The 16,019-nt window shown below is 44.8% G+C and overlaps 1 protein-coding gene across 2 annotated transcripts; it reads left to right on the top strand.

Moving 5' to 3' along the window:
• On the top strand, positions 1 to 9,286 carry LOC306795964 (NXPE family member 3-like). 2 transcript variants are annotated; one of them, XM_079294704.1, is made up of 7 exons: positions 1 to 53; positions 2,598 to 2,708; positions 3,343 to 3,789; positions 4,027 to 4,325; positions 5,846 to 5,916; positions 6,939 to 7,142; positions 7,225 to 9,286. In XM_079294704.1, the coding sequence occupies exons 2-7, from the start codon at positions 2,607 to 2,609 to the stop codon at positions 7,776 to 7,778; spliced, it is 1,677 nt and encodes a 558-aa protein (XP_079150830.1). In that variant the 5' UTR covers positions 1 to 53; positions 2,598 to 2,606; the 3' UTR covers positions 7,779 to 9,286. The 2 variants fall into 2 exon arrangements, with proteins under 2 accessions (XP_079150830.1, XP_079150831.1); XM_079294705.1 differs by lacking the exons at positions 1 to 53; positions 6,939 to 7,142 and adding an exon at positions 1,249 to 1,389.
• The last annotated feature ends 6,733 nt before the right edge of the window (positions 9,287 to 16,019 follow it).

Consider the following 16,019-nt stretch of genomic DNA (forward strand, 5'->3'; position numbering starts at 1 on the left):
GTGACGGATCACACTGAGATTTCATCACTGTGATACAATGAATCTCTGCTGAGGTAAGACACATGAAACACTTCAACTAAGTTTATTTCAATTTTCATTTAAAAATGAAAACTAAATGTTGCCAGTAACCATTCGAATATACTGTACATGTGTACAATTTTGAGGTACTTGTATTTTACTTCTACTACTTCTGCTTCATGCTGTACTCCATTACTACTTTGTACTCCATCACATTTACTCGACTGTAGTTACTGGATACTTTGTTGATTACATCAAGTTAAAAACATGATCAGTCTATAAAAGGCAGGTCAACGTGCAAAAGTATCAGCGTCATGATATACTTCAAGTAACTAAAGTAGAAGTAGGCCTACGCATTGTGCAGAATAATTCTATATTTCTGAGTTATATTTTCAGTATCTGAAAGCTGAACTAAACTGAACTTCATCCGTCTGTTTGTTCTTGGCACATCGCCATAGTTTAACAGTTTAACAGGACATTTTTCACAAGATTTGGGATTTACAAAGAAATTGTATATATATCTATATATATCTATATATGTGTGTATCAGGCAATGAGATGATAAACTGGTGCCTTTAATACAACCCCAACGACTGCATTACAGGTGAAAATGGGAGAAATGAGAAATAAGAAGAACTCAGTTAACATTGAATTGTTACAGGGCCACCGTAAAGAGCACCCAACACAGGACACTTTAAAACCTTGCTGGGAAAAGGAGAGGAGGGAGACAAGAAGCTTTTGGATGCACAAAAAAAGTAACAGAACTTAACATTAAATGTCAGTCCTAAAGTTCCAATGGCAGCGATAGCACCGTGGATACTTCCTGGTGCAAAATAAGACTTTTTATTTTTTAAATGGGGGAAAAAGATAGAGGGGTTATTTCCGTATGTTGACATTAACCACACTTACTGTATGTCCGGGTTCTCAGATGTATCAAAGAGTTCCGCAAACAAGGTAGGAGTAGCAGTTATTGTTGCACAATTTAATGTCAAAATAGTTTAAATGATTCACGGGGAAAATGCTGGCAATAAGGTTAGATTTATAGTGGATAGAGGACTCAAGACCATCGAGGGTAATGGTTTCTTAAGATTCAAGTTCTTCATTAGCCATCTTCAGACATCCCTGTTTCTGCACGACACACATACAGAATTCAAACAGACGCGTTGCTAACGCGGCGCCGGCTCCGGGTGTGGCTGTGTCAAAGGAAATGAACTGGGAGATAAAGCGGCACTCATTTTGCAGTCCGCTTCAGTGCATCATAGACCAAAAGCAATATTTAACGGAGGTCGAAAGGAAAAGTGGCGGATGCAATAGGAGGAAGAAAGAAAAGCGAGAAGGTTTAACCGAGTCCAGAGGAAACGAGGGAAATGAGTGAGCGAAGTTAAAGTATAACGTTATCATGATGTGTTCACATGTAATCTCGTAAAATGTAGTGTTGGTGAGAAACTTGTCTGAATGCGCTTGTATGAAGGAGACGTTTTCACAACAATATAAATAGATATTCGAGATGAATTATGAGCTATTTGACTTCCTAACACCAGCTCCAGGCAGCGTATAATACATCATTACAATTTGTTTAAACCAAACATACAATCTTTTATTTCCTTTCTTTTATTATCATTTGCATTATGTGTTTTTATGAAGAAAAAAACCTCACTATAAATTACTACAACAGAGTAAAGGGATAACATTTAGAATTTGTGGTGGTTTACACTGACTTCAGAGTCGTTGAAATGAACTTCCTTCTCTGTGCAGAGTAGGGCTTAAAACTCCGACTCTGCTTCTTTAATAAAAGTGAAACTGATATTTTTCAAATAATAATTGGAAAGCTGGCGGTGTCACAATAGTTGTATTGAGATGACTTCACAATGGAGTTCAAGTTTTAACAAATAATATTATTTAGCATTACAAGGTGCCAGCTACCCCTTTGTTTTTTTACTTTCTTTTTTAATTTAGTGGTAGAAAATGATTTTACCCGCTGTTGAGTCTTTTTAAACTGAAATATAGAATATCGTCAAACAGAACTTCTCTTTTAAAAGTAATTATTCTTGCAAGAAGAGGCACAGTTACACAGAGTCACAGAGTCACAGAGAGTCTGTAGAAGTGTGCGCTACCACGTTAATGTCGCACAGAGTTATAAAGAGAGTGATCAGGCGTGGGGGCCTGTGTACTGCAACATCCTGTTTCAGGCCATCAAGGCTGTGGCAGTTAATCTAGTTATCTATGTAGACACACAGATACATATCTTGTATCCTTGGAGCATAGAACATGTGACTTTATACTTGTTCTCCAACACAGAGAAGAAGAGGATATGTGTGCAGGCAGTCAGCTGCTGCATGGATCACAAGTTACATGATGCAAGCTTATGATATCTTGCTGGAAAACAAGTTGTACAACAGTTTACTGATAAGAATATAAAATACTTATAAGAATATTTCCATTACCCAACAGCAAGATACATTTGAGCATGTATGTTAACACAAAGGGTGAAGGTGGACTGAGTTCAGAGCAAAAGTACAAGTGATTATAGGCATTTACACACGTAGAAATATATACTAAGTATAAATTTACCATTACAGTACCAGATCATGAAGGCCACAGCTTGTTTAAGAAGGGAGTACGGCGCCCTCCTCCTCTGTCTGGCTGCCTTTGTCGTCATCTTTGTGCTACGATACATGGACAATCTGGAGGTGAGAACTTTTAAGTTTTAGTGGGATCTGATTGAAGGGTGGACCCTGTTTGAAATGTTTGATATTCGTCTGTTTCTGGATATTTTCAAATCCAATGGAGCCTGGCAAGTTAATGCAGTTAAATGATGTTGTCAATCTCAATCCTGCATCTCCTCCAGTTAAAGGATAAAGCTGGCAGTATTCTATACTTTACACAACCTGCTTCCCATTCGTTCTTACTGAAGACCTAAAGACCTTAAGAAATGGGTCGCAAATAGTTTATAAAAAGCCACGAGATGCCCCAAAACAGCTGGCCACTAAAGGGAGGACTTTGAGGTTTAATGGCTTGAATTCTCTCATCAGTGGTGTTTGTGACACGACTAATTGTCTCTTTTGTACCGTTAGTGGTTCAATCCATTTTATATGCATTAATTATTCAATACATCTTTCCGCTATGAAAGTATTCCACTGTATTGTTACACCATTGGGCATGAAACATCCTCAAGTGCTTCTTGGCCAATGACACAACATATCCCAAAATATGAATTTCATTTAAAAAGACCTTGAAAACCTTGAAGATTTTGCACTTTTGCTGCATTTAGTTAATTACTTGTTGCATCTTTGACACCATCTGTCTCTCTCAACCCCCTGCCAGTTTCAGCCTAAATCCACCATCATCATGGTGGATCATCAGCCAGTCTCCACTCATCCTCAAATGAATCGCAGCTTCTGCACCTTCCAGCCACTGTCCCCTGAGGACGCTCTGGAGGAACGTCTCATACTGGACTCCACTGCTTGGCCTGAAACTCCACTTTTGCCAGCTCCTATTTCCCTGGAGCAGATCAGTGATCCAGCTCACAGCAACTTCACCATTCTACCAGGGAGGAAAGGGGGAGAGTGGCATGTAGGGGATCAGCTGGAGGTCATGATACAAACCTCTGACTTCCAGGGTCGTCCCAAGAAGTCTGGGGGGGACTTCCTACTCGCCCGGCTGCACAACCGGAAGCTTGAAGCAGGTGTGGTTGGGCAAGTGGTGGATCATCTGAATGGGAGCTACGCTGCTGTATTCTCTTTACTCTGGGAAGGAGACGCACAGGTTGAGGTACCGAGATGTTTCAAACGTTTTTTTTACTGATTGTCCGTGAAGCCCCGCCCACCTTTAGTTAGTTCAGAGGAGTGTTTAAGTGAATGGAAAATTCTCCAGCGATTATTCTCTGCGATTTATCTGGTTCACGACTTGAAGACGTGAACCTTTAAAAGTGTGGCGCTTCAAGTAGTATTACTGATATGACTGAACATGATTGGACTTGGTGAAAACTCTGGTTCTCTGTCCAATCAGGTGACTCTGGTTCACCCTGGTGAGGCCATCTCAGTGCTGAACAGGCTGAACAGAGAACAGCCCGACAGGATGTACTACAAGAGCCTCTTCCGCTCAGGCTCACTCTCTGAAACCACCCTCTGTCACGTCTGCCTACGGCCAACCCCGCAGCTGCTGTGCAACTACACTGACCTCCGTACAGGCGAGCCGTGGTTCTGCTACAAGCCAAAGAAACTGAGCTGTGATGCCAGGATCAACCACTTCAGAGCAGGATCCAAAGAAAACTTGCTTAATGCCAATGAGGAGAAGCTCTTTCAAAGGTGAGGAGGCAGAGAGACTGGAATTTTGTGTGACTTCTAAATATGCAGATCCAGTGTTACCTTTGTATCTCCTTGGTGGAATGTTTCTGAAGTTTGTAACTACATGCAGTTAAGATTGAATATAAAGATCATTTAAAGGTAATGCAAATCAAACAAACCGGTCTGAATCATGGTTCATTTTTGTTTTATTGTAAATTCATTGTGATGTCATATTATTTTAGTTGTAGTTTTTTCCTAAACTTAAAGATGCACACTTATTATTTTATTATATGATCACCTTGTAAAGTAGATATGGCTAAAATGTGAGCAAACACATTTGCATTCATTTGGACTTGTGTCATATATTTCTTCTCCTTTTAGCTGTATTTTGGTCTTCACCAACTCCAGAGGGAAATATCTGCTTTAATCTAAATGTGGTGGTTTGGTCAACCTGCTGGTCGCTAACATTGTCTGCCTGCTGTTTAGTGGTTTTTAATGCACAATTGACCCTTCACTTAGCCCCGCCCCCCCGCTGATACAAAATGTCAGAGCTACCATGGAGCCCACACTGTCACTAACTGCACTCACTGAATACATAATATCAAATTTTTGCAATATGTGTTTGAAGGATGTATCAGGATGCAGAGTGAATCAGCAGTAAAACTGTTTAGAAAGATAAATATATAAGCTAAAGCCTACAGATCACAGTGTAGAAGTGGAAATTAAGTACATTAAGGTACAGCACTGTTCCTGTATAGCTAGGTATGTTGTTATTCAAAGTTGCAATCATTACAAAGCAAAAGCAGCATGTGTATACATTCAGTTAACCTTTAGTAGCTAGCATAGCGTATGTAGTAACCCGAGTTAATGATGTGCTAAACTACTCTGCTGTTGTTAGCTCCACACGTTTTAATGTAGAAACGTGACATTTTAGAAATGCGTATCTCCTTTCAACTTCTCCAGGCAACGAGTTTCACTATTACCCAACGTTTAACCAGGACTAGCTCCAGATCCACTATAGCCTACCAGCCTGACAATAAAGTAAATCTGAAAGGTTTGCATTAGAGTTTATATAGCCGGATAGTTGTCAGACCCTGGTCAGAGTTGGCCAAACCTACACTTTGATTGACCAGTCTGCGTTGGATTGGCAGGACTAACCAACGGGTCAATTAGTTCATCAGCTTTCCGGCATGAAACAGCTGCATCCATAAAATATGTTGATGAGAACAATGAGACTCAACCAAAACATTTTAGTTTGCCAGCCATAAAACCAAAACGATGAAATTAAAGATGCTAAAATGTTCTGTAGATAGTATAGTATCTCTGGGTTCATCACTGCCAGTGGCACCTTGCACCTTATACAGTTATTGGACCCATTGCTTATATGAACATTTGAATTGGTGCCATTGAATTTAAAAAGTGGATTTGCAGTTCTTCCCATTTTTGTGCTTGAGTTTGATTAATTTATTTCAAATGTTTGTTCTCTTGTATCTATGTCCTTTAATGTTTAGCTGTATTGAAGAGATATGTTGTGTCTTCAGCGGTGTTAACTTGAAAGTCTACATTTGGGCATCAGGACCTACTAATGTCACTGTGTTGCCACAAAAAGAAGGTAAAGCATGATATTGAATTTTAATTTATTACTGTTACTGCCACCACTGTCTAACAATAATTCAAATCAGAATGTATTTCAGACAATGGTCCTCATGCAAGAACCACTTGTACAGATTTGTTCTTTAGTGGCTTGTACGAGTTTATGTTCAACAGTGTCCCAGACCTGTCGTCAATATTGAGTCTTAAATACCTGTATAAATTACACTTAATAATTATGTTAACATTTTACTCTGCGATTTTAAATTATAGGCTAATATAGTTCTAAATGTATTCATACAGCATAACTATATCATCATTCATTTGTACTGGTTTTTGATGCTATTGTATAACTCTCCATTATCAATGTGACCATCTCACACTGCAAAACAACGTAAATTATTTGACCCCTTCCCGTTGCAGTCTCGCTGTGGTGGGACATTTCTCATGTGGAATAATGTTTTCTTTATTTCAGTCACACTGCGACCCTCAGGTGACACGGCAATGACATTAATCTTTATTGTTCTCCATCCCTTGACTTTAGCAGGTCCTTTAATTCCGCTGCTGACTCTGTTAAAAATTAGAGACTTTTCTTTGTGGATCTCTGAATGCAGGACTTCAATATAGGACATATGAGACAGGACACGCAGCCCTATGGTATTATTGGGGTTACTTATGCTAATTTCAAATTATCATGAATGCACACTCATTTATGCATAGGTGGCATTCATCATGTTTACACTAGTGCGTTTGCTGAATCTGTTGTGGCACACTCGTACGCGTTTACCAATCGAAGAAAAGTAAGAGAAAAAGCGTACTACATTCTTCCGTTCTCCGGAAGAGAGATTAACAGTATTCAGCCAAATTTCAAAACAGAGCTGGGAGCATGCAGCACTAGGCTAAAAGTTCATGAATGTTGCTCTTCCTATATTTATAGTCTCTCAGGAGTAAGGATAATACTGAAGAGGTTCATACAATCACTTTATACCTTGGTTTTGTTTTTTCATGGGATAACCCCAACCTTATTCTTTAACTTCCTCTCAGGTCAACCACAGGTGAAGAACAGCAATGTGACATCTGGACCCTCTGGTTATTACTACCAGGGTGTGTGGCGAGCACTAGGTGGCACCACAGTCCACAAATTCAATGCGTCTGCCATCAGTCAGTGTCTGAAAGGCAAGGTGGTCCACATGTATGGAGACTCCACCATCAGGCAGTGGTTTGAATTCCTCAACGCAACTCTACCAGGTAGCTGATCCACAGGGATTTCTGGCAACAGATGATTTTGTTCCCACTGCAGCTTAATGTGTTCCCCCTGTCATACTTTCAGGTCTTAAGGAGTTTGACCTGCACAGCCTGAAGAGAAGTGGACCTTACATGTCCTTGAACAATGCAAACAACATGTTGGTGACGTACCGCTGCCACGGTCCTCCTATCTATTTTCACCCCATCTCAACTAGAGAGCTTCGTTACATTGCTAATGAGCTAGATGACTTAGTGGGAGGCCCCAACACTGTCGTAGTCCTTGGCATCTGGGCTCACTTCTGCACTTTCCCCATGGAGATCTACATCAGGAGGCTGCAGAGCATCCGCAAGGCGGTGGTGCGGCTGCTGGACAGGGCTCCAGACACGCTGGTCGTCATCCGGACAGGGAACCCCAGAGCTTTAAACCTTTTTGTGTCGCTAACCAACAGCGACTGGCACACGCTGCAGTTTAACAAGGTGCTCAGAGCCATGTTCAAAGGACTGAATGTTCATCTGATCGATGCCTGGGAAATGACCCTGGCCCACCATCTGCCACATGACATCCACCCACCACCTCCCATTATTAGGAATATGATAAACCATGTAGTGTCCTCCATATGTCCTCAAAATGGCGGCTAGATGTTTGTGTCTTGGGGGAGAGGAATGTGGATTCAAGCACACGTTGAGTTTACATGTTATGTATGTGTTTCCACCAAGTGCTGCATTTTTCCTTCAGCAGTCCATGTTCAGACCAGACTAACAAGCTATTTCTAAAAAAAAAAATTTTAGGAGCTGCCATTGTTTAGATCAAAAACTCCCCTCTCACACTTAACCAACTCTGTTAGAAAAATTCACTCGAGACTGGTGTAAAAATCATTCATCATTCATCATACTAATTAGTCATTTTGATTTTTCCCAACAAACTCCCATAGCTGCCAATAGCTGCTTACAGGATGCTGATTGGTTTGTGCTCTGGCACACAAACACCTTAACATTAATCTATACCCTTACCTTAACAGCCATATATTTATGAAATTCTCCCTCAAGATAAATAAATGTGTTTAATGGCTCAAAAGAACGGAAACCATGATCATTTCTATCATGTAACAATAATATGTCAACTTTTGATATGAAGTTTACAAGGGTATTGATGCCACACATTGTTTACAGAAAGGTCCTCATGTAGTAATGAAGTGTACTCATTGTTAATCAAATGGTGGGATTTTCTGTCAGGAATTTTAAAAAAAATACACAAATCAGGGGTTCTGCAAACAAATATGTACCGTACTTTTCGGACTATAAGCCGCTACTTTTTACCCCACGCTTTGAGGCGTCGGCTTATAGTCCGGTGCGCTTTATATATGGATTTTTCCTTAGCTTTTCTCCGCCACAACAACAACCGCAACTTCCGGTTCCGGTCTAACAGCAGCAAGCCAGTTAGCCGTAAATGCTATTCAGAGCTATGAGCAGAGAAGATCAGCTTTTTCTCAAGTCTGCCAGTGGATCCTAACAGCTCGGAACAGTGTGAAAGAATCCACCTTCACCAACGGGTTCAGAAAGTCTGGGATAGTACGAGATGAAGGGGACAGCGCAATGAGGAGGACAACACAAGCTCAGGGGCGGATTTGCCCCGGTTCATGATGTGGTGTGTTCAACTACCCAAATGCAGACTCGTTTTTTTTTTTTTCCAGTTTGTTTTTTCCAGTTCTACAAAACTTGTTCTACAAAACTTGTTCAAGAGTTTTTTTGTGTGCGTGTTTTTGAGTGAGAGAAATAAATGTTTTGTATGATCTTAGTTCATGTATAATTGTGTTTACAATGGCTGGTATGATGATGTTGCGCGGCCTTTTTTTTCTGGAAGATATCTAGAAGATTTGCCACAATTGTGGCCAACAATCTACGAACTATGATCGCTGTATGGCGCCGTCTCACCACGGCGCATATGGGGGATGAATACATAACACACCTGTATTCGCACTGGGCGGAGCCGATCGCACACGGCGGATGAATGCATGCTCGTGATTTGACCCCGGACGGATAAAAGCGTGTCCAGCCACTGTGAGTTTTATTCATTCCACGCATCTCGCCATGGAGAAAACCGGTACACGAAGAAATGCGTATGATGCTGCTTTTAAGTTAAAAGCGATCCGCCTGGCTGTCGAAGAAGGAAATAGAGCTTCTGCACATTCGCTCGGCGTCAGTGAATTGATGGTGAGACGCTGGAGACGCCAGGCCGAAGAACTGAGCTGCTGCAAAAAGACGACAAATCCTTCAGAGGCAGGAAAAGCAGGTGGCCTGATCTTGAAAACACTCTTGAGGATTGGGTGAACACACAGAGAGCAGACGGTCGAGGTGTTTCCACCGTGCAAATCCGACTGAAGGCTAAAGCCCTCACCACCGAAAAGAACATTGGAGATTTCAGAGGTGGACCGTCTTGGTGTTTCAGATTCATGCAACGAAAGGGCCTGTCGATTAGAACACGGACGACCGCTGGTCAGCAACTCCCTCCCGACTTCAAGGAAAAAATGACAAACTTCAGCGAATACACGCAAAGACATATAACCGAAAATTCCATTGGACCAGACGACATCATAAATATGGACGAAGTACCTTTGACGTTTGACCTCCCTCTCACTAGGACTGTTAACAGAAAGGGTGAGTCTTCCATCACGCTCAAAACAACTGGCCATGAGAGAACGCATTTCACGTGTGTTCTGGGCTGCACAGCATCCGGACAAAAGCTTCCACCCATGGTGATTTTTAAGCGGATGACAATGCAGAAAGAAAAATTCCCGAAAGGAATCGCCGTGAAAGTGAACAAGAAAGGGTGGATGATAGGAAGCGTAATGAAGGAATGGCTGACGGAATGCTACGCGAAGCGAACAGGGGGATTTTTTTCACAGAGAAACGGCATTGCTAGTTTTGGACAGCATGAGAGCCCACATAACGGATTCTGTTAAAGCAGCCATCAAGACGACAAACTCTATTCTAGCTGTGATTCCTGGGGGCACAACAAAGTATTTGCAGCCCCTTGACATTAGTGTGAACCGTTCATTTAAGTTGGCACTCCGAGTTCAGTGGGAGGCTTGGATGACTGACGGAGAGAAATCCTTCACAAAAACTGGCCGCATGCGAAGAGCAACTTTCTCTCAAGTCTGCCAGTGGATCCTAACAGCGTGGAGCAGTGTGAAAGAATCCACTATCACCAACGGCTTCCGAAAGGCTGGACCACTGCGAGAAGATGACAGCGCAAGGGCGGATTTGCCTCGGGAGCAAAGTGACACTGACAAAAGATTGACTGAAAGCACGAACGAAGCAATTCTGAGGCTGTTCAATTCCGACACTGAAGAAGATGACTTTGATGGTTTTAGTGCACAGGAGGACGAAGGCGACAGCGACAGCGATCAATAGCGATCCTGTGTATCCAGCCACTTTCCGGCTCGGATCAGAGGGATTACCGTAAGCCACTTCCCGGCTTGGACCTGTGCAGAGCACGTGGAGACGCCTCCTAGTTGACTTACGGTAGTACAGTTTTTTCCAGTTTTTTTTTTTTTTTACAGTTCTACAAAACTTGTTCCAAGAGTTTTTGTGTGTGCGTGTTTGAGTGAGAAATAAATCATCTTGGTTTGCAATAGAACTCTGCTGTCCTGCGTCTGCATTTGGGTCCTTCAACACACCACATCATGAAACTGTAGGTACCGTACATGTCCGACTTGCTAGCTTCTAAGCTAATTTTAACATTACGGCCAATGGGGAAATGCTAACCGCGATTAGCATTAGCGAATATAATATATCTTCGTACATCTTTTCATGCAGACATACTTACAGACTAAGGTCTCTCAAGGCTACCAAACAGAAGAAGTGAAACGAAGCAGCGTGTCTTCTTATTAGAATCTAAAAGCAACGAGGCAATAACTTGTTTCTCGTAGCAGTCAGCCGTAAATGCTATTCAGAGCTATGAGCAACGTAGACACGCACGCTGCATGAGAAGATCAGCTTTTTCTCAAGTCTGCCAGTGCAGCGCGGAACAGTGTGACAGAATCCACCATCACCAAGGGCTTCCGAAAGTCTGGGATAGTACTAGATTAAGGGGACAGCGTAATGCGTGTTTTTGTGTACGTGTTTTTGAGGTTTGCAATATAACTGCTGTCCGGAGTCTGCATTTGGGTCCTTGAACACACCACATCATGTAACGTTACCGGTACCTTCATGGCTGAATAACAACGAATGGCTGAGATAAAGCAGACTATGAAAACACACATATTACTCGCATGCTGTGGGGTGGGGGGGGGGGGGGGGGTACAGTTAGGACAATGTTTAGAAAAGTGTAGCATTCAGTGTGTTGTTGAAATCATTTGTCACGTGACAAATGCTTTCAACAACACGCTGAGAGACAGATAACATACTACAAACCTAAAGCCCCCCACCTAAGCCTGCCAGACGAGCTGAACGAGTTCTACTGTTGCTATGAAAGCCAATGGGACAGTACTGACCCATCCCCCATGGCTTCATCAACCGGCCTTCTTGGAGTCGGTGGGAGGGGTCCTGGAAAGGGCGCCGCCTACCGACTCCATAGTTCTGCTGGGGGACTTCAACGCTCACGTGGGCAATGACAGAGAAACCTGGCAGGGGGTGATTGGGCGGAACGGCTTGCCCGATCTGAACCCGAGTGGTGTCTCATTATGGACTTCTGTGCTAGTCACATTTCGAACATAAGGTGGCTCATAAGTGTGCCTGGTACCAGAACACCTTAGGCCGGAGATCAATGATCGACTTTGTAATGTTGAACACGGTGGAGGTTTTGCGAAGTCGTGATGTCTCTACCAGCAAAGCCGTTGTTTAAATCAGGCATATGACTCTGAGGCTCTGAGGCGGTGAAGATTGCACCGGTTAGACAGACAGGCTTCTGTTGTCCAAAACCCTCCGTTGCACTGAAGTGTACGGTGGGACACATACACACATACACACATACACACACACACACACACCCTCACCCCCCAGGCGTGCTTCTTGGTTCATGGGAAGTCCAAGAGTTGAGTCAGCAAATTTACACAAAGAACAAAGATGGCGGCTTGGAATTCCCCGGGAGATGAAGGAGGGGGGGGGGGGCAGCCATCGCACCCCCGTGAAGTCCGGGAAGCCGGAGGCGGTGTGAGCCATGAGAATAGAGGTCATTAGTCTAGAGAAGAAAGAAGGGAACTTCCAGACAAAGTCAAAAAGACCGAGTCAGCAGTTCTAGGAAGCTGGTAGGGCGTTAAGGTCATTAATTAAGCCTCGGGGTACATATAAATAAACCTACCCTTGACAGTGGCGTCGCTAAGGATGCTGAGGAGCTCATATGGACCACGAAGGCAGACCTGGCTTTCAAAGATTACGCTGAAGTAAGGGTTTTTGTGTCATCAATCAAGTGATATGTAGGAATCCGTTTGAAGTCAGAGATCTGAGCCCCGGACGAGTATATAGGGGCAGTTTTGAAACAGCAGAAGAGTTCTGAGTTGAAGTTGGGAGGAGTTGGAGTTCGGAGTTGGAAGGAGTCTCGAACCCCGTGCGGGCTTCTGCCTGCACGGAGGTGAAACTTTAACTTTTTGCAGAATCTCCGGACTTTGAGAGTCAGAGTTTTTAAGAATACTTAGAAGATTTTTTGAAGTCAAGTCAGGAGAGAAAGCTTACTCTGTCCAGTCCTGCGCTGGGTGAATCATTAACTTTTTCCTCCGTAGGCTATACAGCCAGCCCTTCTGCTGGCTGAGTCAGTGCTTTTTAAGATCCTTTGTCTGTAAACTACTCTGAAGGGGTTTTTGAATACTTAAGTGATTTTTTCGTATATTTTTCAGTTAACGATTTTTTCTCTGTATTTTGGACCAAGAGACTACACTTTGATTTCAATGCAAATAAATAAATAACGAATTAGTTTCTTCGACCAAGTCCTTTTCTTCATATTTTCATGAGAAGCCAGCCCTGGAGAGGGGTTACGCCTCAGCAGATCCCCTTCAGCCCCTGAGGTAAGTTGTGTTTGATCCAGCTCGGTACATTACTGATGGCATTCTTTACATGCTCCAAACCACACTGATACTTATTCTAATAATAAAAATAAAAAAAATTAAATTAATTAATTAATTTTTCAATTTTTTTTATTATCGAATTAAAAATCGTGAGGGGTCACCCCCCAGATATCACGTAACAGTAATCGTATCATCTGATTTGCGGCCGTATGTCTTTGACAGCAGAGCTGTCAACTGATCACCACCTGGTGGTGAGTTGGATCAGATGGCGGGGGAACCGGTTGGAAAGACCTGGCAAGCCCAAACGTGTAGTGAGGGTGAACTGGGAACATCTGGCAGAGGACCCTGTCCGGGAGGTCTTTAACTCCCACCTCCGGAAGAACTTCTCACACATCCCGAAGGAGGTTGGGGACATGGAATCCGAATGGACCATGTTCAAAGCCTCTATTGTGGATGCTGCCACTAGGAGCTGTGGCCGGAAGGTCATCGGTGCCTGTCGTGCCAGCAACCCGAGAACCTGGTGCTGGACACCGGCGGTGAGGGAAGCCGTCAAGCTGAAGAAGGAGACCTTCAAGGCCTGGTTGGCCCAGGGTTCCAGCTGAGGTCCTAAATCTGACCAACATGTCCTCTGCAGAAGAGGCAGCACCTGAAGACCTACGGCGGGGTGCACCCATATCCCTGGCAGAGGCCGCTAAGGTAGTTAAAAAGCTCCTTGGTGGCAAGGCGTCGGGGGTGGATGAGATCCGCCCTGAGATGCTGAAGGTGCTGGACACGGTTGAGCTGTCTTGGCTGACACGCCTCTTCAATGTCGCATGGGGGTCAGGATCAGTGCCCTTTGACTGGCAGACCGGAGTGGTGGTTCCCATCTTCAAAAAGGGGGGCCGGAGAGTGTGCTCGAATTACCGGGGTATCACACTACTCAGCCTCCCGGGGAAGGCTTATGCCAGGGTGCTGGAAAGGAGGCTCCGACCGTTTGTCGAACCTCAGATTCAAGAGGAGCAATGCGGATTCCGTCCCAGCCGTGGAACAGTGGACCAGCTCCTTACCCTCGCAAGACTACTGGAGGGGTTCTGGGAGTTTCCCCAACCAGTCTCCATGTGCTTTGTGGACTTGAAGAAGGCTTTCGACCGGGTCCCTCTGGGTTCTTGTGGGAGTATGGGGTGCCGGACCCGTTGCAACGGGCGATCCGGTCTCTGTACGACTGCAGTAGGAGCTGTGTCCGCAGTCTCAGCAATAAGTCAGACACGTTCCCGGTGGGTGTTGGCCTCCGCCAGCTCTGCCCTTTGTCACCGGTCCTGTTTGTGACTTTCATGGACAGGATATCTAGGTGCAGCCTGGGGGCAGAGAACGTCAAGTTCGGGGGTCTCGGATCGCCTCTCTGCTGTTTGCAGATGATGTGGTCCTGTTAGCCTCCTCGGATCGTGATCTCCAGCATTCACTGGGGCGGTTTTCAGCCGAGTGTGAAGCGGCGGGGATGAGAGTTAGCGCGACCAAATCTGAGGCCATGGCGCTCTGCCAGAAACCGGTGGATTGCTCCATCCAGGTGGGGATGGAGTACCTACCTCAAGCGAAGGAGTTCAAGTATCTCGGGGTCTTGTTCACGAGTGAGGGTAAGATGGAGCGGGAGATCGACAGGTGGATCGGTGCGGCTGCAGCAGTAAAGCAGGCGCTGCACCGGAACCGTCTTGGTGAAGAGGGAGCTGACCCGGAAGGCGAAGCTCTCAATTTACTGGTCGGTCTACGTTCCTACCCTCACCTATGGTCACGAACTCTGGGTCATGACCGAAAGGACAAGGTCGTGGCTACAAGCGGCCGAAATGAGTTTTGCTCCGTAGGGTGGCCGGGCTCAGCCTTAGAGATAGGGTAAGGAGCTCGGTCATCAGGAGGGAACTTGGAGTCGAGCCGCTACTCCTTCGCATTGAAAGGAGTCAGCTGAGGTGGTTCGGGCATCTAATTAGGATGCCTCCTGGACACCTCCCACTGGAGGTTTTCCAGGCATGTCCAACTGGGAAGAGACCACGGGGAAGACCCAGAACACGCTGGAGGGATTATATCTCCCAGCTGGCCTGGGAATGCCTCGGGATGCCCCAGAATGAGCTGGAACATGTTGCCGGGGAGAGGGAAGTCTGGGTCAGCCTGCTTGGCCTGCTACCACCGCGACCCGCCCCCAGATAAGCGGAGGAAAATGGATGGATGGAAGCAGCCGGCCCAAACTCTGTTTCCCCTCCAACCTGAAGCATTGTGCTGATCAGCTGTCTCTGGTGTTCACTGACATTTTCAACACCTCCCTGTGGTCATGAAGTCTTTTGAATGCCTGGTCCTGTCCCACCTCAAAATCCTCACTGACCCACTCCTGGAACCCCTGCAGTTCGCCTACAGAGCCAACAGGACTGTAGACGACGCAGTCAACATGGCCCTTCACTTCATCCTCCAGCATCTGGACTCCTCGGGCCTGGTGATTTATTAGGTTGATCATTTGTTATCTCTAGGATCCTGATTGTGGACTTCAGCTCTGCTTTCAACATCCCGTCTCTGCTACATGTCAAGCTCTCTCAGCTGCATGTGCCTGACTCCACCTGCAAGTGGATCACAGACTTCCTGTCTGACAGGAAGCAGCACGTGAAGCTGGGAAAACACATCTCAGCACCGATTCCCCCCAAGGCTGCGTTCTTTCCCCTCTGCTCTTCTCCCTGTACACGAACAGCTGCACCTCCAGTCACCAGTCCGTCAAGCTTCTGAAGTTTGCGGATGACACCACCCTCATTGGACTCATCTCTGGTGGGGATGAGTCTGCCTACAGGTGGGAGATTGACACTCTTGTGACCTGGAGCTCAATGCTCTAACGACAGTGGAGATGGTTGTGGATTTCCGGAAGAATGCA

Source organism: Melanostigma gelatinosum (assembly GCF_949748355.1).
Source record: "Melanostigma gelatinosum genome assembly, chromosome: 22".
Lineage (NCBI taxonomy): Eukaryota > Metazoa > Chordata > Actinopteri > Perciformes > Zoarcidae > Melanostigma > Melanostigma gelatinosum.